At 42.4% G+C, this 27,589-nt stretch overlaps 1 protein-coding gene across 7 annotated transcripts in view; it reads left to right on the top strand.

Moving 5' to 3' along the window:
• Window positions 1-27,589, top strand: part of spns2 (SPNS lysolipid transporter 2, sphingosine-1-phosphate) — a 138,996-nt gene that overhangs the window by 88,398 nt on the left and 23,009 nt on the right. For 2 of the 7 annotated variants that reach the window (XM_036933359.2, XM_021619017.3), the window contains exons 5-11: window positions 4,174-4,240; window positions 10,019-10,161; window positions 10,340-10,492; window positions 10,633-10,822; window positions 13,703-13,768; window positions 14,953-15,051; window positions 21,152-21,315. In XM_036933359.2, coding sequence (XP_036789254.1) covers window positions 4,174-4,240; window positions 10,019-10,161; window positions 10,340-10,492; window positions 10,633-10,822; window positions 13,703-13,768; window positions 14,953-15,051; window positions 21,152-21,315 — 882 coding nt within the window. Of the gene's footprint in view, window positions 1-3,735; window positions 4,064-4,173; window positions 4,241-10,018; window positions 10,162-10,339; window positions 10,493-10,632; window positions 10,823-13,702; window positions 13,769-14,952; window positions 15,052-16,635; window positions 16,796-21,151; window positions 21,316-27,589 lie in introns of those variants that run through there. The other 5 variants (XM_090187104.1, XM_090187103.1, XM_090187106.1 and 2 more) reach the window with 5 other exon arrangements.

Raw genomic sequence — 27,589 nt, 5'->3', positions numbered from 1 at the left:
CGACAGAACGACATGTTTTTTTTTATCAAATGAAACGAACATATGTTTCTACATTTCTAAATAGGTTTATGTGTACAAAAAGCACATCTCTCTTGTTTGACATTGGATTGGGGCGGCAGGGTAGCCTGGTGGTTAGAGCGTTGGACTAGTAACCGGAAGGTTGCGAGTTCAAACCCCCGAGCTGACAAGGTACAAATCTGTCGTTCTGCCCCTGAACAGGCAGTTAACCCACTGTTCCCAGGCCGTCATTGAAAATAAGAATTTGTTCTTAACTGACTTGCCTGGTTAAATAAAGGTAAAAAAAAAAAAAAAAAAAAAATTGACTGCGCTTCCATTTCCATCCAATAACCAACCGCGTTACCACTAAGACCAACTTTCGGGTGGTCATAAATATCCCAACCAGCGCATACTGAAATTGGCACCTCAGATATTTGTCACTCCTCCCATCTCAGCGCAAGCAAGCTCCTATAAAACAAGTACATTACCAATCCTGGTGCTAGGGTTTGATAATAGAAGAGCGCCAATTTTAACAGGTCGAAATTGCAAACAAGCGTGCTTTTGACAATTGCGCTGGTTTTAACAGCAGCAGTGTGTCTTTGTCCTTGAAATACGGTGATGTTATCTGCTACTGAAGGGATTAGTTTGGCGTGTGTGCGCGCACGTACAGTGCCTTGCGAAAGTATTCGGCCCCCTTGAACTTTGCGACCTTTTGCCACATTTCAGGCTTCAAACATAAAGATATAAAACTGTATTTTTTTGTGAAGAATCAACAACAAGTGGGACACAATCATGAAGTGGAACGACATTTATTGGATATATATATTGGATACTTTTTTAACAAATCAAAAACTGAAAAATTGGGAGTGCAAAATTATTCAGCCCCCAAAAGTTAATACTTTGTAGCGCCACCTTTTGCTGCGATTACAGCTGTAAGTCGCTTGGGGTATGTCTCTATCAGTTTTGCACATCGAGAGACTGAATTTTTTTCCCATTCCTCCTTGCAAAACAGCTCGAGCTCAGTGAGGTTGGATGGAGAGCATTTGTGAACAGCAGTTTTCAGTTCTTTCCACAGATTCTCAATTGGATTCAGGTCTGGACTTTGACTTGGCCATTCTAACACCTGGATATGTTTATTTTTGAACCATTCCATTGTAGATTTTGCTTTATGTTTTGGATCATTGTCTTGTTGGAAGACAAATCTCCGTCCCAGTCTCAGGTCTTTTGCAGACTCCATCAGGTTTTCTTCCAGAATGGTCCTGTATTTGGCTCCATCCATCTTCCCATCAATTTTAACCATCTTCCCTGTCCCTGCTGAAGAAAAGCAGGCCCAAACCATGATGCTGCCACCACCATGTTTGACAGTGGGGATGGTGTGTTCAGGGTGATGAGTTGTGTTGCTTTTACGCCAAACATAACGTTTTGCATTGTTGCCAAAAAGTTAAATTTTGGTTTCATCTGACCAGAGCACCTTCTTCCACATGTTTGGTGTGTCTCCCAGGTGGCTTGTGGCAAACTTTAACCGACACTTTTTATGGATATCTTTAAGAAATGGCTTTCTTCTTGACACTCTTCCATAAAGGCCAGATTTGTGCAATATACGACTGATTGTTGTCCTATGGACAGAGTCTCCCACCTCAGCTGTAGATCTCTGCAGTTCATCCAGAGTGATCATTGGCTGCATCTCTGATCAGTCTTCTCCTTGTATGAGCTGAAAGTTTAGAGGGACGGCCAGGTCTTGGTAGATTTGCAGTGGTCTGATACTCCTTCCATTTCAATATTATCGCTTGCACAGTGCTCCTTGGGATGTTTAAAGCTTGGGAAATCTTTTTGTATCCAAATCCGGCTTTAAACTTCTTCACAACAGTATCTCGGACCTGCCTGGTGTGTTCCTTGTTCTTCATGATGCTCTCTGCGCTTTTAACGGACCTCTGAGACTATCACAGTGCAGGTGCATTTATACGGAGACTTGATTACACACAGGTGGATTGTATTTATCATCATTAGTCATTTAGGTCAACATTGGATCATTCAGAGATCCTCACTGGACTTCTGGAGAGAGTTTGCTGCACTGAAAGTAAAGGGGCTGAATAATTTTGCACGCCCAATTTTTCAGTTTTTGATTTGTTAAAACAGTTTGAAATATCCAATAAATGTCGTTCCACTTCATGATTGTGTCCCACTTGTTGTTGATTCTTCACAAAAAAATACAGTTTTATATCTTTATGTTTGAAGCCTGACATGTGGCAAAAGGTCGCAAAGTTCAAGGGGGCTGAATACTTTCGCAAGGCACTGTATCTGCTATTGAAGGGTTTAGCTCGGGAATAGAGGGGGTTTGATGTTATCTAATCTGATCTAGGGTCAATTCCTTCAGAACATGTGGCTATGGTTAATATTCTACTGTGGAACAGATAGAACAGGCAGAACACCTTCTGCCTGATGACATGTGTTGATCAAATCAATGAAATAAATACATTCTTCAGGTGGGATCACACATTCTTCTGGTGAGGTGCTGACTAATGAAAGATCAATTCAGTCAGACAACTTTACTTAACTGTCATTGTATTGACATGTACTGTATGTTAAAGAAGCACGCCCTTCTTTGAAAAACACACCTAGATTAATGACCGATGCAGAAACCAGACTGGACTCTGATAGCATTGATAAATAGAGTGACAAAGGTGTGACTGAGTGAATAATAGCATGTTGTTTGTATTATCTGTCTGTGTGTTGTGTAGTAATGACAATTTCAGAGACACAAGGCATCATGAGAAATTGGCTGCACACATTGTAAACACACAACTGCACGTACGCACTCACACAGTGACAGATTGACAGACAAGCAGCTACTGGGGCTTTGATCAGTGACAGAATCATATCCCGTCCACATCAAGGACCCAAACCCAATCTAACACTGCACACTCATTAAGCCTCTTAACAGAGAATAAACATGATATACAGAGGCTGAGAGTGAAACAAAAGACAACAGAGCTTTAGGTCACTTAGTGACAATATCCAACAGTCTGATTCTGATTCATCAGTTCTGAATGTATTCATACCACAAGAAGAATGTTTCCTTTCCACCCAGTATGTGAGTGTGTCTCACGTGGAAGACAAATGCAGACATCCTGATGACTCAGAAGTGAGGACAGCCGTCCTGACAGAGGTGTCCTAGAGGGACCATCGACAGTTCAGACATAACAGCAGAGTACAACTCTCTACACAGATGGGTTGATTCCCGCAATGTACCAATGTGGTCTGTATGTAAACAACGCGTCTGTATGTAAACAACGTCAGTTTGGCATAAAGGGAAAGGCGGAGTTGGGATATCCAGCGTTCCTACATCACTGCCTTATCAGCTTGTTGACCTAACGTAAAACATCCCACGGACATTTTAAGCCGCTCCTACCCAAACTTGTTATTTGTTGGGGGGAGTTGTCTGTCTGTTTTTTCTCCTTTTTCGAAGTTAGGAAGAGTGTCCGTCATGAATCCCAGACGTAGTCACTGCTGTTGCCTAGGTCTAGATTTTCCAGACTACTTCCCCACTTCTGACGTCTCGGAGAGAGAGACAGAGTCAGACAGAGAAAGAGAATCAGACAGACAGCCAGACAGACAGAGAGACAGACAGAAAGTCAGACACTTCCCCACTCAGACAGCCTCTCACCAAGTCATGGGGCTGAGGTCATCATCCCAACATGGGGGCTTGTTAATAATTTACCTCCGGCAAGTCAACAGACAGCAGCCAAAACAGATAACAATGCCAGGAAAAGTAGGGAAAAAGTGCATCAGGAAGAGCACGTTGTATGACATTTCATCATTGGGATTAATCAAATATCTTAGAATGTGTGTGTGTGCTGTGCTCCTTCTGAAACTCATTCCTATCTGAATTCTCTCTCTCTCGGTCTCTCTGTGTGCCATCCAACTGGGGGATGCCTGCTCTGCTATCAAGTGCAAGGGCTATCTATCTGTCTACCTTAGTGGGTCATTCTGGAGTAAATCGTGAATTTCTATGACTCTACTCAGCCGTTTTGTTAGAGACTGTGATCAAAAATCTAAGAAAGAAAAGGTCTATTGAATGCTATAGTGTAGATTGTGGTTGGTTTTATTGGATTGTTCTTATTCTTTATCCAGGCAGAAATGTCTTACCTATTGTCTCCTTCTCTTTGTTTCCTCCAGCGGGCTAGGCTACATCCTGGGCTCCAGTGCAAAGGAGGCTGCAGGAGACTGGCACTGGGCATTGAGGGTAAGACTACCATCATCACCTAATCCTTGCATGCTGACCACACCGCTCGTGTTGCAAAATAAATGTACACATTCATGTTATTCAATCATTGCACTGCTCGCGCGCGTCAGCGAGCGTCTGCGTATCCAGGTGCTAATTTGTGACGCTTGACGTGCTGCAAGTCGCGCCTCTCCCATCACCTCATTGGTTTTTAGGAGCATATACCCACGTGGGTGATTGAAAGATGAACTGAGGTCCACACTCCAGTCCAGTTGGTAGCTGTAATGCACCTTAAAGTTGGTTGCCAACCGTCATATAAAGTCAGAAGAAGAACAAGCCTGAAGGAGGAGAGATTACTAGAAACAAACTCAGTTTAAAATGTTATCTATGGATTGATTGTTTGGAGTAGACCTTGTGCATTCCAGGTAGAATAACAACCCAATATTTCTATCCCAGGACAAATTAGCTTGCAACAGCAAGGTAGCTAGCTGAATTGCCATACATGTTTAGTGCTTTTCGACTTGTCCCCAAATTAATATAGTTGGTTCAGAGTTTGTTTTGATATTTCAACCTGCGTCTCCTGATCACGTCTGGTGTGAGTGGACAAAATCAACACGTGATGGCGCACACGGACGCAAGCGGTCTGGTAATCATGTAACATGTTCTCTCTAGATGGGGGTTTGCAGTATGGGGCAGGGTAAGAGCATCATCATCATGACATTATCCCTCATCATCCTCCTTATTGTCATCAGCATCATCATCGTCATGTCCTCTCCTGGCGCACACACTTCTGCAAGGAGCCTATAGTATGGGGCAGGGGTGCGGGGGTTTACTAGTGACATCAGTGACAGAGAAGGGGGGCTTAAGGAAATGCACATACACTCGTGCACATACTGTATACAAACCCACTCACTCACACAAACACATCATGCCTCTGTTTATCTGCCTTGGCCATCTTGGTTACTCCTGATAAGGCATCGCTTGACTTAATGAAACCCTGAATGGATGAGTGAAAGATGGCAACCAACGTTGACACTAGAAAATGAGAGGGTTGATTTTTATGGTAGTGCAAGGGTGTGTGTCCCAAATGACAACCTCGTTCCTATTTAGTGTACTACTTTTGACCAGGTTCCATATGGTTTTGGTCAAAAGTAGTGCACTTAATGGGGAAAAAGGTGCCATTTGGGACAAAAGCCCAAAGCTTATAGAAGCTCCTGACCCCGATCTCAGTGGCTGAAAACACGTTAATGTTCCATTACCCTCTGGGTCCCTGGGGTCCTTCCTACCAGTGACATATAAAATCCCACTCTAATGACAAAACAGGGTCTCTCTAACCTGGCCACAGTCTCTTTCTTAGTGGTTTCTTTGTGGGGAGGAGGTGCATTGGGGCCTGCCACAAAGAGAAACTTGCTTCAAGTATTTGGCCCACCAAATACCCTATGGAACTCCAATAATAGCAAACTGAATACTGTTAAATCAAAAGCTCATTTGAGCAACATGAGGTAATTAATCTGACTAAATTAGTTGGATTTAACTGGAATTATGTGCCTTAATGAGCCATGTCATAAAGAGGAAATGATGTTTGGCATACATACAGTGGGGCAAAAAAGTATTTAGTCAGCCACCAATTGTGCAAGTTCTCCCACTTAAAACGATGAGAGAGGCCTGTAATTTTCATCATAGGTACACTTCAACTATGACAGACAAAATGAGAAGAAAAAAAATCCAGAAAATCACATTGTAGGATTTTTGAATGAATTTATTAGCAAATTATGGTGGAAAATAAGTATTTGGTCACCTACAAACAAGCAAGATTTCTAGCTTTCACAGACCTGTAACTTCTTATTTAAGAGGCTCCTCTGTCCTCCACTCGTTACCTGTATTAATGGCACCTGTTTGAACTTGTTATCAGTATAAAAGACACCTGTCCACAACCTCAAACAGTCACACTCCAAACTCCACTATGGCCAAGACCAAAGAGCTGTCAAAGGACACCAGAAACAAAATTGTAGACCTGCACCAGGCTGGGAAGACTGAATCTGCAATAGGTAAGCAGGTTCAAGCAGTGCTACTGGTGATATTTAAGACTCACCAAATGCTGGTCTTAGCAGTAACGCAATTGGTTATGGTATACATTTTGCCAGCTGAGGCGCAGTAGTCTAATCAGTAGCCTATAACCAATGTTTTATTAAAAGTCCAATGTAGCCGTTTGACAATTAAGTACCTTACTGTGATTGTTTTCAATTATGATGGTCAAAAATAGCTTCTTAGCAGAGAGCAATTTCTCAAGCAAGAATTTTAGTAGGACTGTCTGGGAGTGGTCTGAGTGAGAATGGGAAAACGCAAAAAATGCTGTTATTGGCAGAGAGGTTTGTAACTCTCTTTCTTATTGGTCTATTAAGTAATTTACCGCATGGTGATGTCAACATGGAAGGCCAAAACTCCATCCCACCAAAACAGGCTGAAATTTCAGGCGTCTTTTCAAACAGCTCTTACACTAAAAGGGCATTATAATCATTCACAATTTCGCATTATTATTCTAACCTTATAGTGTGGAAAAGTATATACAACACAGGAAAATCTATAATATAAATATCATGAGCAGCAAAGCAGTCAACAGACATTCCCATTTTTATATATATATTATATATTGGACGTTATTTTTGGCCACACAGCGTCTGAAAAGTTTGGACTCATTAGGCCTATGTGCGATGCCCATTGAATGAAAGGTGTCAGTGACTGTAGGAAGTCTGTTTAGAAACATCAAGTTATTACAATAGCCTGCTTATTATTTTTCCTTTATCATAAAAAAAAATTGCATCTTCAACTTTCATCTGTTGGACCTAACTGTCAAATCACGGGAATTCCGGATTGCTGTCCTTGGTGCTGAATCCGCTTGTAGCCTAAGCTATTTGCCTGAATACTTTCTGAATGCACTGCTCTGTATGTTTAACAATGTATTTCCATATTGTAGCAATGTAATTAGAACAATGTGGACTGAAAACAACATAATATTTAGCTAATATGGGGCAGGCTATTTAGCGAACTAGGCTATAATCTGTAGCTAGAGGACCCCTGCTCTCTCCAGGAGATATAACTATAAAACAAGTTTGTCTAGTACTGTCTTTTGCTAGCTAGGGCCATCTACTTTCTTGACTTTTCCTACAAGCACTGACTTTGCTGATAACTTCTTGATTGAGGGAGAACTTTCTGTGATATGTGGTTGTCTCACCTAGCTATCTTAAGATTCATTCACTAACTGTATCTCGCTATGGATAAGAGCATCTGCTAAATTACTCAAATGTCATTACTAAAATGTAAAAATTCTATAATAGACTAACATTCAAATTGGAGTTGATGACAATGCAGTACATAAAAGACTGTAAATACACAACTTGAAGCAACCACATATTTAGCCATGGATTATGTTCTGATTGGCCAGTGAGGGGCCAAGCCTCGACACACCCACAACTTGTTTATTCATCAACACCCAGCCCTTTCGTGCCACCACCAGCTACTGCGCCCATAATTCTGTTTCTGAAAATAGCTATAATATTTCTGACACACCCCCAAACCTATAATACTACCGCCAGCGCTAAGGTTTACTATTGTGTTAGGTTTGTTAGAGCCTTAGAACTCCTAATCCCATCATTTTATTGCATAGTTCAATTGAAACACTTTTAGGACTCTTACCAAAACATTTTAACAGTCAATAGCACAGTTAACAGATCCTACAACAGCCCATACCAGTAGTCATGGAGGAGGCTTCTGCCGTGAGTCTGACCAGTTAAAGTCCTTATGTGACAGCTCCTCCTCACATTAACATTTATAAGTCGTCTGACATTGAAAACAATCACCAAAGACTGAATGTTATACGGACATTTTAAGGAGGGCATTTACAATCCCTTCCAGAACACCAACATATAAAATATTTCTATTGCTCTATTGCCTTGGGTAAACGGGAAATCCATGTGTCCCGTTGCTTTGAGGGAGTAGGAACATGTCTGGAAAACTAAGTGTCGTGGGGATGGAGGGACAGGAGGATTGTTCCAGTCGAAGTTGTCATGCTGACCCTCCAATAAAACAAGACAGAGAGAGACAGACAGACAGACAGACAGACAGACAGACAGTCAGTCAGACAGACAGACAGACAGACACAGACAATATGATTAATCACCTCCAGTCATTGCTCGGACAGAGAAAAACAACAAACACATGAAAAGCCTTTCTTACCAGAAGCCATATCCTGCTTTGAGGAAAAAACACTTTGCACCGCTTTCCGCTTGTTTTCCACTCCCCGGAGCTGCTCAGGACTGGCCGCCTTCCTGGTGGGGTGGAGGGAGGGATGGATGGAGGGGGATATAGAGAAGGTAGAGAACTAACAGGGAGGGAGAGATAGATAGCGGCTTTGCTCAATAGTTAACCCCCTTACCTTCACATACTGGGCAGGAAAGGGGTGTATAGTTAAGGTATGCACAGTACTATAGTGAGATAGAGTTTCTGAATAGTTACCCTCTAACCCTCAAGATTGATGGATAGAGAGGATTTAGGAGTAGTGGTGAGGACAGCTAACCCTCATACACTGGGCCTAACCCTCCCAACCCTCACACTCTTGGCAGGAAAGACCTACTAGGACCTGCAACCTAACCCTTGACCTCTTGATTACAGCAAGGTATTCCACTGGCATAGCGTCAGGGTCGGAGGCCATAGTGACTTACAAGGCCCCACTTTCATCTAAATTAATTATCATATGATAATAAGACAAGAATGTGCAAGTGTGAACTTGTGAAAAACCTGTTATTTGAGATTCTGTCTGGTTTTGTACTTTACTGCTTCATGCGATCCACTGAGGTGCTACAGGACTGGATGTGGCACTGAGGATGTATTAGATGGAATACTCTCATGTGACAGAGCAGAGGAAGTCTTTATTACTGCTAACACCTCAGTAGGCAGTGATACAGTCCTCTATACTGAATTATGCGGTAAGACTGCTGCAGATATGATATATTTGGAGAACATGAAAAAATCATACGAAAACATGCTCATACTCTCGTGCTCAGGCATGCACACAGGCAGGTGCGCACAAACACACAAACATACACAGACACGCACAAACACACACACATACTGCATCAGCCGGCTGGTTCCGAATACGGATGTGCCTCTACAACAAGTTGTAAAAAATATTGCGGTGGATTTAATCTGTCAGACAGAATTGGTTTTTCTTCCATGAGTACTGTGTGTATTCTCACCTCTTTCATGTGGGCAACCCAGCCTAATGACAAACAACTCCCACAAACACACTCTCTCTCTCTTTGTCTCTCGCTCTCCCTCCCTCCATCCGTCCGTCCGTTCGTCCGTCTGTCTGTGTGTGTGTGTGTGTGTGCTCAATGCAGTGTCTTATAAAAGATGATGGAGATAATAGAGGCTTGCCAGAGAGACTAATAGCTGTTACACAAAGAACTGAGCTCTCAGAGAGGAAAAAGACTCCCTCTCCTAAACACTATCAGACCTAGAGGGCTTGTACAGGACACCAAGCATATCGCAAAACACAAAACACAATGCAACCGCTCTGCAGTCACTCAACATGCACTTATAAAAGCACTTGTTATTTTGACATTGCAAAGTAGGTACCAGACATCCCTCCCAGATTTCCTTACATAGCTATTCTGTATCTGTGCCTTTATATGTATCTGGTATTCTTACAGGCACAGTAACTTCCTCATAAGCCACCGTGTTCTGTCTGTAGGTTTCAGTATGGGATGCCTGTCCACATAAGCCACTGTGTTGTGTCTATAGGTATCTCCAGTGCTGGGGATGACAGCAGGGACCCTTATCCTGTTCTTCGTGCCTGAGCCAAAGAGAGGGCATGCTGACCAGCTAGGAGGGCGCATCAAACATCGCACCTCCTGGCTCTGTGACATGAAGGCCCTGGCCAAGAAGTAAAACCTCAGTTAACTTCCATTCATCTGCTGTACCTTTTCTTATCTATGTGGTTAGAGTGCGAGAGAGAGAGAATACTGCTAGATCCTTTCCTTTTGTCCTTCAGCATCTGAGATTGCATACTGCAGGTAAATAAATAACTATCTAAATGGTGTTGTGTGTGTTCCTCCCTTCTAGCCGTAGCTATGTGTTCTCCTCCCTGGCGTCTGCTGCGGTGTCGTTTGCCACGGGGGCATTTGGCATGTGGATCCCTCTCTACCTGTTCAGGGCTCAGGTGGTACAGAAGACAGCAGAGGCCTGCACTAAAGACATCTGCAGCAGCAAGGACAGGTCAGGGTTTACTCTTGAGTTCTCCGTTTTATTAACCTGATCTGATTCATTTATAACCTCTTGCTGTCCAATAACAATTAATTCTAGTGATCTGAAATATATTTGCTTCTCTCTCACCTCTCCCCCTGGTCTCTGTGCAGTCTGATCTTTGGTGCGATCACGTGTGTTACGGGGCTGCTGGGGGTGGTGATCGGGGCGGCCACCACCCGCCTATGTCGTCAGAAGACTGAGCGGGCGGACCCCCTGGTGTGTGCCGTCAGCATGCTGGGCTCAGCCATCTTTGTCTGCCTCATCTTCGTCGTGGCCAAGAAGAGCATCATAGGAGCTTATGTGAGAGTGGTCTAGTTACAAATCTGTCTTTACTCACAAACATGTATCATACCATTACTGTCATCGCTTCAAATATGTATCATACCATTACTGTCACTGCTTCAAACATGTATCATACCATTACTGTCATCGCTTCAAATATGTATCATACCATTACTGCCTGGGCCTGAATTCATAAAGCGTTTCAGAGTAGGAGTTCTGATCCAGGGAGTTTTCTTCTAGCCACTGTGCTTCTACACTTACTGTTTGGGCTTTTAGGCTGGTTTTCTGTATAAGCACTTTGTGACATCTACTGATGTAAAAAAAATACCTTTATTAATACATTCGATTGGATCAGTTTCACCTTTTTAGATGATAATGAATACGGTTATATGGACATAGGAGACCTGAGGGCTTGATGACAAAGCAGGATCAACCAGCTAACTTGCCTAAATATTCTGAAATAACTTCTTATTTTGTAGAAAGATAAGATTAAAATGGGCATGGTCTAATTGATTCGACAACCAAAAAACACATTAATCTAAGTTTAGCTTTCATAATAAACCCGAAAATCAATAGTTATTTCTGGTTATTTATCAAAGTTAGCTGGCTAACTTATTGATCCCGCTTTGTAGTATACCCCTCTGAGCCTAGATCAGCGCTCCTGCTCTGAGACTCTTTGTGAATACAGGGCCAGCCACATTCCAATGGTACACAGGGTCACATTCTCTGGCTATGAAGACTGTGCAAACCAACCTGTTTATAGGAATTAGGATATTTTCCATCTTCGTCATTATTGTTGCTCAGGTTGTTGAAAGTCAGTTCCTACTCTTTTGTCTCTGATAAGAGCGTAAAATGTGTTCTCTGTGAGTCACAAAAAAATGCCACAGTGCATTGTTCCTGTCCGGGGCAGCGATTGTTAAAAGCTGCACTCTTTCCTGCTTTACATGGCAATTAAACAAGCAAACACCCTGTGCATTCCCACCGTAGCACCGCAGGCCCCTGGCCTGTTGGTCCGTTTCCTTTTGACCTGATAGACACAGTGTAAACCCCTGGCCTTGACAAAGATGGGATGGCTAGCCTGGTCCCAGATCTTTGTGTACTGTCTTGCCGACTCCTATGGCCAGTGTTACGCATATGAGTTGGCAAGACCGCACAAACAGATCTGGGACTAGGCTAAGAGATGGCTTCTTTCTGAGGACAGCCATCCCAGAGTAAGCTAGACTATTCATTATTTACAGACCAGTGTGTCTCTTTGCCTGGCTAGGTGCCTCTTGACCATTTACTGGGCTCTGTGTGGGTTCATATGAAGTCAACAATCCGAAACAGGAGTTCACTTTTACAGGTCAGGAGCAGGTCTTCCCTACATTTTTATGTGTCAGGCCTCCATAGAGAGGTAGCATATTTCAGGTAGATATGAGGACACCTTGGCAGCAGGGCAGCCAGACAAACAGCAGTAGAGAGGTATGATACAGGCTTGGAGTTCAGGGCAGTATTCATGGCTGATATGTCCAGACAACTGTACATATTAAATATCCTCTTGTTTTATGCTGGTTGTTACTGTGACAACTCAAGTTACATTGCTAAGCACTGACAGATGTGGTGTTGAAGATAGTGACACCCCAGTGGTGTGAGGCAGGGCACAGCAGCCATGTCTGTCTCTCTGTCTGTTTGGGGTGTGATTTGGAGTCTAGATCCAGACAGCTGTTGCCTCACAGGCAGGCTGGCCGGCTGATCTGAGGAGAGTTTGTTTGAGGTTCTGTTTCTGTTTCCCAGGAGGCTGTGTGTCAGTCACGGTGTCTGAATGGCAGTTTAACAGTCTGCACTACTTCCAGACCCAGAGTGTCAATCTAAACCCTTGTGTGTGTGTGTGTGTGTGTGTGTGTGTGTGTGTGTGTGTGTGTGTGTGTGTGTGTGTCAGTTGGACATAGATCTTCCAGTCCTCCATTGCCAACCACGATACATTGGATGCTATCGCAACCAAATCTCTCTGGATCTATTACTAGAAAGTGTTTGTGTCGCCACACAGCCTTGCCAGCTGCTCAGGGCTTGCTTTGATTAGAGATGTCAGGAGACTATGTACACATTCTCCTGAATGTCAAGTCCCTCTATGTTATTCAATATCTGTATTTTAAGTTATCGTTACAAAGTGAGAGCCAGGGATATGGACTCGATGTTTGTTAATTTGTGAGAACCCTTGTTGAGTTGATCTGTTGTTGTGAGACCAGAAGAGTGAGAACATTTTGTCCACTAGAGGAATATACACTAGCCTCGCTGACAGACATTTACAGAGACTATGTGCGTCCCAAATAGAACCCTATATTCCTAGAAAAAAATAAGTGCTATCTAGAACCTAAAGGGTTCTTCGGCTGTCCCCATAGGAGAACCCTTTTTGGTTCCAGATAGAACCCTTTCCACAGAGGGTTCTCCATGGAACCGAAAAGGGTTCTCCTATGGGGAAAGGCGGGGAACCCTTTTGGAACCCTTTTTTTGTAAAAGTGTACTCCTATATACGGCACTGCTTTTGACCAGGGCCCATGAAGCTCTGGCCAAAAGTAGTGCACTATAAAGTGAATAGGTGGCGCAATCACTTTCTCCATACCATATAGTAAATAGGGTGCAATTTTATACTTAACCCCAGTTCAATTGGTACAGAATGAAGCAGTCCATCCCTGTATAATGTGAGCACAGCGTAATAGCATGTTTCCAGACAGACCACAGCAACTGAAGCATTAATTCCCTGTGTTTTCCGATATCTGCAAAACAAGAGACACGTTTTGACTTTCACTTCTTTCAATGTCATTGGCTGTGGCCTAGTCCGTGCAGGGTGAAACTCAGATCAGACATTCCTAATGGTTGGTATTTAATATCCCTCTTTCTTTCTTTCTCTCTCTTTTTCAGGTCTGTATCTTCATAGGGGAAACGCTGCTCTTTCTGAACTGGGCCATCACGGCAGACATTTTAATGGTATGTACTGAGAAAAAACTATACTTATCCTCTGTTGCCTACCACTGGAAACGTCTAATACTCACTACTGTAATAAAGGGTGGTTATCTCTTCTGGTGCAATTTGAGTTTCTTATTTTGAGTTATGAAATGCATGACTGTAACAGGGACAGGGAGCTTAGTATATATTCGATGGGGCTCAGTCATCATAATTATGCCCTTGACCATGCATGATGCATACACCACTCATGGAAAGACTAAATGCATGGGAGAGCTCTTTTTCAGACAGGCCAAATACTATTTCATTGAGCTTGCCTGGTGCAATGGAACCAATACAATAGTCGCAGAACTGCAAATCCACTCCAGGCAGGCTAAAGTTAACACAACATTTATTTGAAAAGGTATCAAATAGTACTTGAACCCAAGTCCCAAAGAAATGATCTAGGAGGGTAGCTTAGAACTTGTTTACGTGTGTGAGCCAAATGAAATGGGACTTCCTGTGAAGTGAAAGGACCAGCCAAACTCATGAATCTGCCACTTAGAATAGACACACTGGTGAGTTAGCTTGCAGAGGGTAGGGGAGAGGAGACAGGACAGTCAGCTGCAGAGCAGAGGCCCATACAGCAATTACTGGACAGCACTTACCATACAGCACTTACTGTGTGTGTGCGTGTGTTAGACTCACAGACACACACAGTTCTAATCTAGCTGGAGATGACAAGCCTGGAGGTCTTTGGCAGTGAGGTGGACTGAACTTGCATAATTGAGGTCTCCTGAAGTTGTTGTTGTTTTACTATGGATGGACGTATGGATAGCAGTGGAGCCTGTTAAGGGGAGGACGGCTCATAATAACGTCTGGAACAGAGCAAATGGAATGGCATCAAACACATGGAAACCATGTGTTTGATGTATTTGATACCATTCCACCTATCACGCTCCATACCTTACTTCAAGCCTGTTCTCCCCAATTAATGTACCATCAACCTCCTGTGATGGATCCTTCCCTCTACATCCCTAGTCACCACTTCTGCCCTCGTTTCAACTCGCTCTCCATCTCTCTCTGTTATGTGATGATGTGTTATATCTTATGTGATTGAATTTGGACCTTGACAATATTTTTTTTATACGTGATGGTGAAGCTAAATAAATGTCTGCACAAGAAGCCAGTCAAGTTGAGTCTTATCTGATCTTATCATCTCTCTGCAGTATGTTGTCATTCCGACTCGGAGGGCCACAGCGGTTGCCTTCCAGGGCTTCACTTCCCATCTCCTGGGGGATGCTGGAAGCCCATACCTCATAGGCCTGGTAAGACTACTCTACTCTCGCTCTCCCTGTGTGTGTGTGTGTGTGTGTGTGTGTGTGTGTGTGTGTGTGTGTGTGTGTGTGTGTGTGTGTGTGTGTGTGTGTGTGTGTGTGTGTGTGTGTGTGTGTGTGTGTGTGTGTGTGTGTGTGTGTGTGTGTGTGTGTGCGTGCGTTTGCGTGTGTATGCATGCTTTTGTGTGTGTGTGCATTTATATGTGAGTACTGTGTGTGAGAGTTACTTGGGATCCATAGTCCTGTAGTGTGGATGAATAGGTTGTTACATACAATACTGTATATGTATCATAACACATTCACACTATTCACTCATCACTTGATGCTTTTTAGTAGCCTTTGTCCAATACTGTATATGTATCATAACACATTCACACTTCACTCATCACTTGATGCTTTTTAGTAGCCTTTGTCTAACTCTGCCATTGCAAGGTTAAATGAGGTTGGTACCACAACAGCTTTTAACCTGTTAGAGCTCTAGGGGCGCTATTTCATTTTTGGATAAAAAACGTTCCCGTTTTAAGCGCGATATTTTGTCACGAAAAGATGCTCGACTATGCATGCTCGACTTGACAGTTTTGGAAAGAAAACACTCTGAAGTTTCAGAATCTGCAAAGATTTTGTCTGTAAGTGCCCCAGAACTCATTCTACAGGCGAAACCAAGATGATGCATCACCCAGGAATTAGCAGAATTTCTGAAGCTCTGTTTTCCATTCTCTCCTTATATGGCTGTGATTGCGCAACGAATGAGCCTACACTTTCTGTCGTTCGCCCAAGGTCTTAGCAGCATTGTGACGTATTTGTAGGCATATCATTGGAAGATTGACCATAAGAGACTACATTTTCCAAGTGTCCGCCTGGTGTCCTGCGTCGAATTCGGTGCGCAATTGCCAGCTGCTTCTACTTTACCATTTGATTCAGGGGAGAAAGCATGTGTCCAAGAACGATGTATCAATGAAGAGATATGTGAAAAACACCTTGATGATTGATTCTAAACAACGTTTGCCATGTTTTCAGTCGATATTATGGAGTTAATTTGGAAAAAAGTTCGTGTTTTGAGGACTGAATTTTCAGATTTTTTTTGGTAGCCAAATGTGATGTATAAAACGGAGCTATTTCTAATACACAAGGAATCTTTTTGGAAAAACTGAGCATCTGCTATCTAACTGAGAGTATCCTCATTGAAAACATCAGAAGTTCTTCAAAGGTAAATTATTTTATTTGAAGGCTTTTATGTTTTTGTTAATGTTGCGTGCTGGATGCTAATGCTAATGCTAATGCTAAATGCTAACACGAAATGCTAACGCTAGCTAGCTACTTTTACACAAATTATTGTTTTCCTATGGTTGAGAAGCATATTTTGAAAATCTGAGATGACAGTGTTGTTTACAAAAGGCTAAGCTTGAGAGATGGCATATTTATTTCATTTCATTTGCGATTTTCATAAATAGTTAACGTTGTGTTATGCTAATGAGCTTGCTGATAGATTTACACAATCCTGGATACAGGGGTTTTTTCATAGCTAAACGTGACGCAGAAAACGGAGCGATTTGTCCTAAACAAATAATCTTTCAGGAAAAACTGAACATTTGCTATCTGAGAGTCTCCTCATTGAAAACATCTGAAGTTCTTCAAAGGTAAATGATTTTATTTGAATGCTTTTCTGTTTTTTTGTGTAAATGTTGCCAGCTGAATGCTAATGCTAAATGCTACGTTAGCCATCAATACTGTTACACAAATGCTTGTTTTGCAATGGTTGAGAAGCATATTTTGAAAATCTGAGATGACAGTGTTGTTAACAAAAGGCTAAGCTTGAGAGCTAGCATATTTATTTCATTTCATTTGCGATTTTCATGAATAGTTAACGTTGCGTTATGGTAATGAGCTTGAGTCTGTATTCACGATCCCGGATCCGGGATGGGGAGATCAGAAAGGTTAACAAACCTCCCATTAGGACTAGTAGTGAACAGAGGTGTGACTTCACTTCGCCAGTCGTTCGCTAATTTCTGCCAACCCACTTTCCAGTAAACCCAGTTCCCATGGGGACACCATTATGACTAGTAGTCAGAACCAGTGAACATGGCTCTTACTGGCACTCACATTCTCAAGGACACACACGGCTCTCTAAGTGTTCCCTCTGGTCTCCTAAATGCCTGGCCTTGCACTGCATCCTTGCATAGACAATAGCTTCAGCCCCCGCTCCTATACCATCCTATCAGTGGCCATGATGACACTAGTTCCGAGCGTGTTTTCTGAACGTTTCACCAAGATGAAAGAGATATGCCAAGCGTCCATGACATTACTATACCGTTCCAAGTCCATTCCAGAAGGGGGGGGAACACATTTCACCCCAAGCTGCCAACTGGCATTTGAGTAATTCCGGAGAGAAAGCATCGGAGGAGAACTTTCCAAGTTAAACAGTAACCCAATGGAAGTGCCCCTCTACTCGGCATGGTATGCTGCACTGTGGTCGACCTGGGAGAGAGCGCTGGAGCTAGGAGGTTATACACACTGTGTCCACACACACAGTGTGACCACATGCCTAAATACGTGTGGCAGGGGGTAAAGGGTGAGGTGGACTGCCCTGAGTTGCCTATCTCGGTATGAATAAGTTACTTATCTCCTCCAATACTGAATAACTTACACAATATACTATTAGCCAAAGATGTGCTTCTAAAGCTTCATTTGACCTTATGCCATGAAGTGAGGTGGTTTCACCTTGTTGTTCTACTGTCCTCAGTAAGAGCAACCTCAGTAAGAGCAAGAGAATCAAACTCAGGCCTGGCGATTCACTGGGGACAGGCAGAACAGTGACAGACGGGGCTGACAGATACAGCAGTTATTTAAGAAGGGGAGAAAAGTATATACAACTACCGTTCAAAAGTTTGGGGTCACTTAGAAATGTCCTTGTTTTTGAAAGAAAGGCAAATTTGTTTGTCCATTAAAATAACATCAAATTGATCAGAAGTACAGTGTAGGTATTGTTAATGTTGTAAATGACTATTGTAGCTGGAAACTGCAGATTTTTTATGGAATATCTACATAGGCGTACAGAGGCCCATTATTAGCAACCATCACTCCTGTGTTCCAATAGCACGTTGTGTTAGCTAATCCAAGTTTATCATTTTAAAAGGCTAGTTGATCATTAGAAAACCCTTTTGCAATTATGTTAGCACAGCTGAAAACTATTGTTCTGTTTAAAGAAGCAATAAAACTGGCCTTCTTTAGACTAGTTGAGTATCTGGAGCATCAGCATTTATGGGTTCCAGGCTCAAAATGACCAGAAACAAAGTACTTTCTTCAGAAACTCGTCAGTTTACTATTGTTCTGAGAAATGAAGGCTATTCCATGCGAGAAATTGCCAAGAAACTGAAGATCTCGTACAACGCTGTGTACTACTCCATTCACAGAACAGCGCAAACTGGCTCTAACCAGAATAGAAAGAGGAGTGGGGGCCCTGGTGCACGACTGAGCAAGAGGACAAGTACATTAGAGTTTCTGGTTTGAGAAACAGACGCCTCACAAGTCCTCAACTGGCAGCTTCATTTAAATAGTAGCCGCAAAACACCAGTCTCAATGTCAACAGTGAAGAGGCCACTCCAGGGTGCTGGCCTTCTAGGCAGAGTTGCAAAGAAAAAGCCATATCTCAGACTGGCCATTGAAAATAAAAGATTAAGATGGGCAAAAGAACACAGACACTGGGAAGAGTCGCCTCTTCGCTGTTGACATTGAGACTGGTGTTTAGCCTTCATTTTAACCTAACTCCTAACCTTAACCCTAACCCCTAGCCTAGCTGACATTAACGTTAGCCACCACAAATTGGAATTTGTAACATGTCATATGTTTTGAAAATTCTAACATGTTGTACATTTTGTAAATTCGTAACGTATCATACAAATTATAATTCGTAACATATCATACAAAATGGATGATGGACATCCAAAATGTAATACATGCCATGCAAAATGTAACATATCATACTAATTCACACAGAGCGTGTAAAGAATAATACGAAATGCTCTGAGACCAGGTTGCTGTGATTCATCCCTCCCGGAATGTCGCTGACCTCCAGACCAAGGAGACCAGGCCCAGAATGCCCTGAATGCGTCACCATGCAGCGACTCCTCTATCTCTGACTGGCCCGGAGATTTAGCAGGCCGGTGTGATGGGCTCATCATGACGCACTCTACCAACCCACAACCCTCCTGCCTCCACACCCGCCACCCCCCACCACAAGGATGAACAGAGTCTGCAGATCTGAAATCACGGGAAAACATGTCAGCCGTTCATCGCTTAGCAACTACAGAATAAAGCAGCCTTGAGCCACCCACTTGGTGCAGAATTAGGTTTTTACAAGTACTTGTGCTGCCCAAGACCCAAATATTAGACCTGCATTAGAGACGTGCCCTCAGAGGATCGTGAACCGAAGCAGCCACAGTGCATTGCCTTTGTATATTGATGGCGGTTGTGTGTTAAAGTTAACTGGGCTCCCACTATATCCTGCAGTACTGGTCCTTCTTATTGAGTGACAAGCCATTCATCCACAGTATATAGTCCCCCTTGTACCAGCACATAGGCCAGAGTGGCTGACAAATACAAACCATAGCTTCAGGGAGGAATATAATGAACAAGTGTAAAGACACATGTAAGTGTGTGTGTGTGTGGCAAATGGCCAGAGGCAGAGTGGGTGGCGATGTAATCTCCCTGCAATCTTGCAAGAAATGCCTTGTAATGGATAATTTGACATGCACTATGTATTTTTAGCCCACACATACATTTGTGCATGCATACAGTCATACACTCTCACATGCACACTCTTATAACACCCACCTACACTCTTAGGTGGGTGTTGAGAGAGAGAGAGAGAGAGAGAGAGAGAGAGAGAGAGAGAGAGAGAGAGAGAGAGAGAGAGAGAGAGAGAGAGAGAGAGAGAGAGAGAGAGAGAGAGAGAGAGAGAGAGAGAGAGAGAGAGAGAGAGAGAGAGAGAGAGAGAGAGAGAGAGAGAGAGAGAGAGAGAGAGAGAGAGAGAGAGAGAGAGAGAGAGAGAGAGAGAGAGAGAGAGAGAGAGAGAGAGAGAGAGAGAGAGAGAGAGAGAGAGAGGCCTGTCAGTCGTCACAGGGAATACCAGCCTCATGCCTGTCTGTCTTTACCTTTTTCAATTCAATCTAACTATTTATCCTCTCAGGGGAAATTAAGAGAGGCAAGTCAGGGGACCTGGGCTGTCAGGGCAGGAGTGAGTGTTCTGCCATTCTCCACAGCACTTTGAGGAACACTGGCCAACCTGCACTCACAGTTTGTGTGTGTGTGTCAGCACTTTAGTAAGACTATCTCCCAGCTGTTGTTTTCTTTAGCACATTGCGTGACGGACCAGGGCAACACTCAGCTCTGGAGAACTCTACTCTAACCTTGAAATTACTGAATACGCTGCTTGGAATATCCACTTTTAGAGACATTGGTGTGTGTGTTTTGTAACATTTTCTCCTTTTTGTGTTTGAGATATTCATTGGTTAAGTGTGTTACTTTGCATTATTGATTTGCCTAATGGATCGGGGACGATATGTATGGATTTGCCCTGTAGCCTGTAGCAGTCAGAGGAGCTCATGTAACTCACTACTACTCCTTGTAGTAACTCACTACTACTACTACTCCTTGTAGCATTTGGCGTCTGTTGCAAGATCTGAGCGTGCTGTCCAGAGATTAGCTTTTTTCTGCTTTGATAACTTTACATAAGAGTCAAATGAATCTCTTGCTAAATGAGTCACACATACTGTAATTATGCAATGCACTATAATGGTAACAAGCACTAGGATTGATGCAGAAACGTTATATGCCGGTTTCCTGGACACAGATAAGCCCTTGACTAAAAAGTAATATTGAATGGAGATTCTCCATTGAGAATGCTTTGTAGTACAGGAATAGGTCTTCTCTGGATCTGGGAAACCGGCCCGAATAGTAATATTAGTGATCACTATTGGTGACTTGGAAAGACACAAGAGTGTGCATAATGTCTATAGCATATCCGTATTCCTTTACTGTTGTTTTTCTCTCTCTCTCTCTCTCTCTCTGTGTGTGTGTGTGTGTGTGTGTCCAGATATCGGACGCCCTCCAGAAGAGCTACACTAGGTCAGTGCTATGGCAGTTCCTCAGTTTGGGTTATGCCCTCATGCTCTGTCCCTTCGTCATCGTCCTGGGTGGCATGTTCTTCTTGGCAACCGCCCTCTTCTTCCTCGACGACAGGGACAAAGCAGAGAAACAGTGAGTCTCTTTTCGCCCTGCTTCTGTATAACCTAGATTACATTGACATTTTAAGCATTTCGTAGACACTCTTATCCAGAGTGACTTACAATCAGTGCTTCCTACAATAGGCAAAGCAACCTCATATCACGATCATTGCAAGTTAGTAAATCCATAACGTTTTTTTAGGAAAGGTCATTGTAAAACATGCACCTTACATCTGATCATCTTGAAACTTTCTCTGTAAAGCTAACTTTCATCAAGGTTTTACATGTCCATTCATGTACCATCCATAATTCTTCTTATTTGTCCGTAACCCTTGAATTCCGTAAGTCCGTAACCCTTGAATCGCCCGGAGAGGTAAACAGAGACGAAGCGATCAGGGTCAGTGGAGAGAGATTGTTCCAGGCTTTTATCCTTGACAGAAAGGGCTAGAGTCAGCTGGGAGCAGCAGACAACGACTAGACTCTCTCATTGAAGCAATGGACGTTCAAGGTCAACCGCGGTACTGCAGGCATTGTTAGCAGAAAACGATCCCCCATTATAGTGAATGGAAAAATGACGATCTTTGTGGTTAATCTTCATCTAAAACAACAAAACAATTTAAAGTCAATAGTGGTACCAAGAACTGCTTCTAATACACCAGTATTGATGAGATGAGTTGGACTGCAGAGTGAAGGAAAAGCAGCCAACAAGTGCTCAGCATATGTGGGAACTCCTTCAAGACTGCTGGAAAAGCATTCCAGGTGAAGCTGGTTGAGAGAATGCCAAGAGTGTGCAAAGCTGTCATCAAGGCAAAGGGTGGCTACTTTGAAGAATCTCAAATATAAAATATATTTAGATTTGTTAACACTTTTTTGGTTACTATATGATTCCACAGAAGAAGTTAGTGCTGGCTTGAAATTTACAGAATGGTTACCTGGAGGAAAATAGGGGAGGGTCTTGCTTTTCAACCTCAGTCAAAAGTGTTAGTATTTATTGCATCTAGTCTAAGGGAGGGTCATTCAATTGAGGAAATTTCAATATCTATCAGTGTTTTAGAATTAGTTGTTTATTAGGCTATGTTTGCCCGCAGAATTGCGCAATATCAGGTGCACCTATAGACTATTTTTTATTTAACTAGGCAAGTCAGTTAAGAACAAATTCTTATTTTCAATGACGGTTAACTGCCTGTTCAGGGGCAGAATGACAGATTTGTACCCTGTCAGCTCGGGGATTGCAACCTTCCGGTTACTAGTCCAACACTCTAACCACTAGGCTACCCTGCCGCCCCCAAATGATCCAAAGCCAAGGCTATAGTAGTCAAAGTGCATGCTTGGAGAACCACAGAGTAAAGTTATATTTCTAGTATAGCTGCTGGGATGGTGTAAATACAACTAGGCTGTATTACACACTGCAATGGGTATTCCAATCCTGAGCCCTGGCCTGCTCTGCTCTTGCTGATCAAAAACGGTTTTGTGTGCTGCCTAACCAATGGCTGTGCTGTGTAGGCCTACGGTGGCAGTTCAGGAGGAGAGTCAAAGGCTTCTTCCAATTTTGTAATTGTTGTACTTTCTTGCACGCGGACTAGCCTATAGGCTATGTCATGTTCAGTTTGAGAAGGAGAGCGCAAAGATGAGAAGGAGGACCTGAGGCCAACTTTGATAGCTTGCTACTACTATAATTAATTTGATTAAAAACAATATGTTTCTTGCCAATGATGTAAGACAAAAGAAAAATGGAAAAATATGTAGAACTGCATGACATTTTTATAAAAATATATATATTTTCTTTGAACCTGCAAATACGATGAGAGATTCATTCAATGCTTTTACCATAAAGGAGATATTTCCATCCCTACTCTTGTCCACGGTGGTCCAAGGACAACCCACAACCTTCTGGCCTGCAACCCTGTGTGCTATCAAAATTCCTGCGTTGCCATGTAATGCTTACAGGACGAAGAACAGTTTCTAAAACTGCATATCTAAGGCTCTGTTCTGTCCAAAAAAATGTGTGTAAACAGTAGACATGTTCTCTGCTATTCACTTTGTTTTAATTATTATTTTGGGTATAAGGAGGGTCTCTTTTTCAAGCGTTCAAGGAGGGTTTAGATCAAATATATTTTCCTGAAGGGAAATCGGACCATTTCAGATAGGTCCAATTTTCTCCAAGTCACCCTTATTATAAATAACGTTCACTCCCACATAAGGATAATTTAGTTGATAATGGCAGCCTGCAGTAACCCGGTCAGCCTTCAACTTGAGTTACTCAGTGAGAAGGGGCAGCACTGAGCCAGCCTGCAATTTCACTTCCTGGAGTAGCTCAAACTGCGCATGTCTCCATCCGACTTCATTTGGTTTCAATTCCCTATTGAGTCTTCACATACGAATGAATGGTGTCACGTGGTCAATGGCTTTGTCCATTCATATATGCAGTCATTTGCTGAGAGGGAGAGGATGCTGCAACTCTTTTCCTTAAACCTGTAGGCCATGCCAGGCCTGTCAAACAAGATGCAGAGCCAGAGAAAGCAGGAACAACTAGTCAGTTGCACAACTGAATGTATTCAACTGAAATGTGTCTTCCACATTTAATCCAACCCCTCTGAATCAGAGAGATGTGGGGGGCTGTCTTAATTAACATCATCGGCATCCAGGGAGCAGTTATTAGGGTCAGAACAGCAGATTTTTCCACTTTGCTGGCTCTGGGATTTGAACCAGTAACCTTTCGGTTACTGGCACAACACTCTTAACTGCTACGCCTCAGGTCTCCCCCTGAGAGTCCCCTGGCCAATAGAAACACTGTTGCTATAGTGCCCTCCACTCCACCCTGTCAGCTAAAAGAGCAAAGTGCTCTGTCCATCTGAAGCAGAGCTGACCCAAGCTGTTCCACAAGCCATCACATTATTACACTTTGCTTACTTTGCCTTTCATGAGCTACCACCCCTCATGTATTTAACGCCCAAGCATTCAAATTCTCCAACTCTCTTTTCAAACAAAAACACACCAAGCACACACACCTTGAGGGCATAGCACTGTGGCATCTCATACCCATAAAAGGTCAAGACAAACAGTCATCCACACTTTTCGGGTGCTGCTCTAAAATAGAACGGACTTCTATTTTAACGCTTGACAACGCAGACGCTCGTTGGCGCGCGCAAGCAGTGACCACTCGCGTTACGTGCGCGAGCGTTGAAAAATCAATTTGCACATACACGTTATTCAATCATTGCACCCACACTGTTTGCGCGCGCCAATGAGCGTCTGCATTGCCAAGCGCTAAAATATAAGTTATATTTGTGACGCTGAACGTGATGCAAGTCCTGCCTCTCCCAATCTCCGCATTGGTTTATAGAAGCATATACCCACATGCCATCTCCTCATTGGTTATACTCACGTGGGTGATTGAAAGTTGAACTGAGGTCGGTCAGTTGTGGTTATACACCTTATGATGAAAGTTAGATGCCAATCGCCATTTAAGTCCAAAGAAGAAAAAGCCTTGAAGGAGGAGAGATGACTAGAAACGATTCGGTTGACCATTTTATGTGTGGATTAATTGTCGGAGTAGAGGACCTTGTGCATTTCAGGTAAAATAACAACTCAACGTTTATATCCCAGGACAAATTAGGTAGCAACAGCAAGCTAGCTTAATAGGACAAATTAGCTAGCAACTGCAAGCTAGCTAGTTAAATTGCCATAAATGTTTAATGCTTTTCGACCTGTCCCCAAATTAATATAATTGGTTCAGAGTTTGTTTTGAAATTTCAACCTATAATAACCTGTAATCGCGTTTGGTGTAGGTGGACAAAATCTATTTGCGCACGATGGCGGACGCACGCGCTCATCCGGTTTGGGCATGGAGGAAAATGACTTTTCTAGGAACATGGTTCAATATGGCACCAGTTAAATTAGACCACGCCCATCCAGGGCTGGGGTCAATTCCATTTCAATTCCGTCAATTCAGGAGGTAAACTGAAATTACATTTCCAATTCTCTCCTCAATGATTGTCTATGAATTGACCCCAACCCTGCTGTGTACTGTAGGCCACCATTACAGAAGGACTACTTGTGTCCAGGGACATACTTGGATGATATGCAGCTCTACCTACAGTGAATATACTGTCCCACCACCATCACCATGTACCACCGTGCTTCAGAACTCTCGTCATGTTACAGGTTACAACTAGCCTCCCTGTTCTGCAGAAGCCTCTCTCTATATAATATTTTATTGTAAATAGATTATAAATAGAGTTCATTCATGAACCGTACACAGTATATGTATAGTGTGCTTTATAGAGTAGGGCTGTTGATTTACCAGTGCTGAGGGGCAGACTGCTAAACTTCAGCAGCAGCAGCACTCTTATGGAACACTCTTCAAATAGCACTACACAGATAACAACAACAGGATCCTCAAAAACAACAACGACTTCGGTTATTCCTAGGGCTGTCCCCAGACAAAATGTATCTTGGTCTGTCCTGTCAAAACGTGTATTTTTCCATATATAGACACATCCTAGGTTTTTTAATCAAATCAACTATATTCACTGAGTTGTCTGATGATTTAAGCACACTGTTTGATTAAATAATTAAGACACACGTATGACTAGAGGGAGTCCAACCAGCAATTGATTTGATTGTGCCCGGGCCGGGCTAAGACTTGCTGTGCTGTGTTTTAAAAAAAGACAACGAGTGACTGACTAGCACTCTCTCCTCCCTGCTGTAGCGACCACCACAGAACATCAAAGTGTTAATCGCGCTGTCCATGTTGCGGGAGCTAAAACATAATTACAGCCATTTCTGACTGAAAAGTTCTGTTACTGAAATCCCTCATTTGTTAAGGAAAAACATTCCCTATTCCCTCAACCCTTGTTCTCATTACGTGACACATGTATGCATTCCATGCGCATGACCAATAGGACCTGACCTATAGGATATCATAATCCCATCAATAAATTGGTTATAACAAACTCTGAACACCGTAACAGCAAAATGGATGCAGAGGACGTGACAAATAAACTTGAAACGGGGGAATGGTTGCTCATGAGGTAAAGGTGTGTGGAATAATTGGAATAGTTGTGGGAAATTCTGGAGATCAAGAAAAATAAGGTAAGAAGCAAGCACTGCGTGCATATTATGTGTGCTAAACAGGTGCTGTATAGATTACAATGTAATTTTTTCTTAAACCTTTATTACAGCAAAGACTAAAAATAGTCACATTCGTTTGTGAATGCTAGTTCCTAAATGGAACGGTTTATTTATTGTTTAAGCTAATTATTCAAGGCTCAGTTCATTTCATTTTAAAACTAAAATACTTGATTGCATTTCAAATCATGAATGACTTGTATGCTGTGTGATGACATTAACAAATAAATGATTGATTGATATATAGCAGGCTTTAAAATATATAGGAATATAGTATAGGCCTAACTAAGTTACGGTATTAAGACTAAACAGGATGCGCTCTTAGGCCTACAGCTCAGTAGTGGTTATACAAGGCTTCTATACTAAGCCTACTAATGATAATGCCATTACTTATTATTATAATGGTGATCATAATAGTAATAATAACAATAAGAAGGAGATGAAGAGAGTTGAGCCATTATTAGTATTATTATAAATATAATTTTTCAATAGAAGCAGGATCTGTCTTATTTCTGTAAACATATATGGATGATTTATAAAACTAGGCACATTTGACAGCTTAACAGCTATTTATTGATTATAGACCTAAGGAAAGCCCAATTTAATATCTCCTCACTTTTCATATACAATAAGGCAAGGGCTGTTTTCTCGTCTCCTAACTCTGCTGCTGCCTCCGCTGCATTGTTCTCAACACCAATATGCTGGTTAACACCTCTTAAGGATCGCACCCTTTTTTCTTTTTTTTTTCCTAAAATGACGTACCCAATCTACAGTGCCTTGCGAAAGTATTCAGCCCCCTTGAACTTTGCGACCTTTTGCCACATTTCAGGCTTCAAACATAAAGATATAAAACTGTATTTTTTTGTGAAGAATCAACAACAAGTGGGACACAATCATGAAGTGGAACGACATTTATTGGATATTTCAAACTTTTTTAACAAATCAAAAACTGAAAAATTGGGCGTGCAAAATTATTCAGCCCCTTTACTTTCAGTGCAGCAAACTCTCTACAGAAGTTCAGTGAGGATCTCTGAATGATCCAATGTTGACCTAAATGACTGATGATGATAAATACAATCCACCTGTGTGTAATCAAGTCTCCGTATAAATGCACCTGCACTGTGATAGTCTCAGAGGTCCGTTAAAAGCGCAGAGAGCATCATGAAGAACAAGGAACA

This window comes from Oncorhynchus mykiss, chromosome 10 (assembly GCF_057628025.1).
Source record: "Oncorhynchus mykiss isolate SJ-2025 chromosome 10, ASM5762802v1, whole genome shotgun sequence".
NCBI lineage: Eukaryota > Metazoa > Chordata > Actinopteri > Salmoniformes > Salmonidae > Oncorhynchus > Oncorhynchus mykiss.
This window is presented reverse-complemented; position numbering and strand designations above follow the sequence as displayed.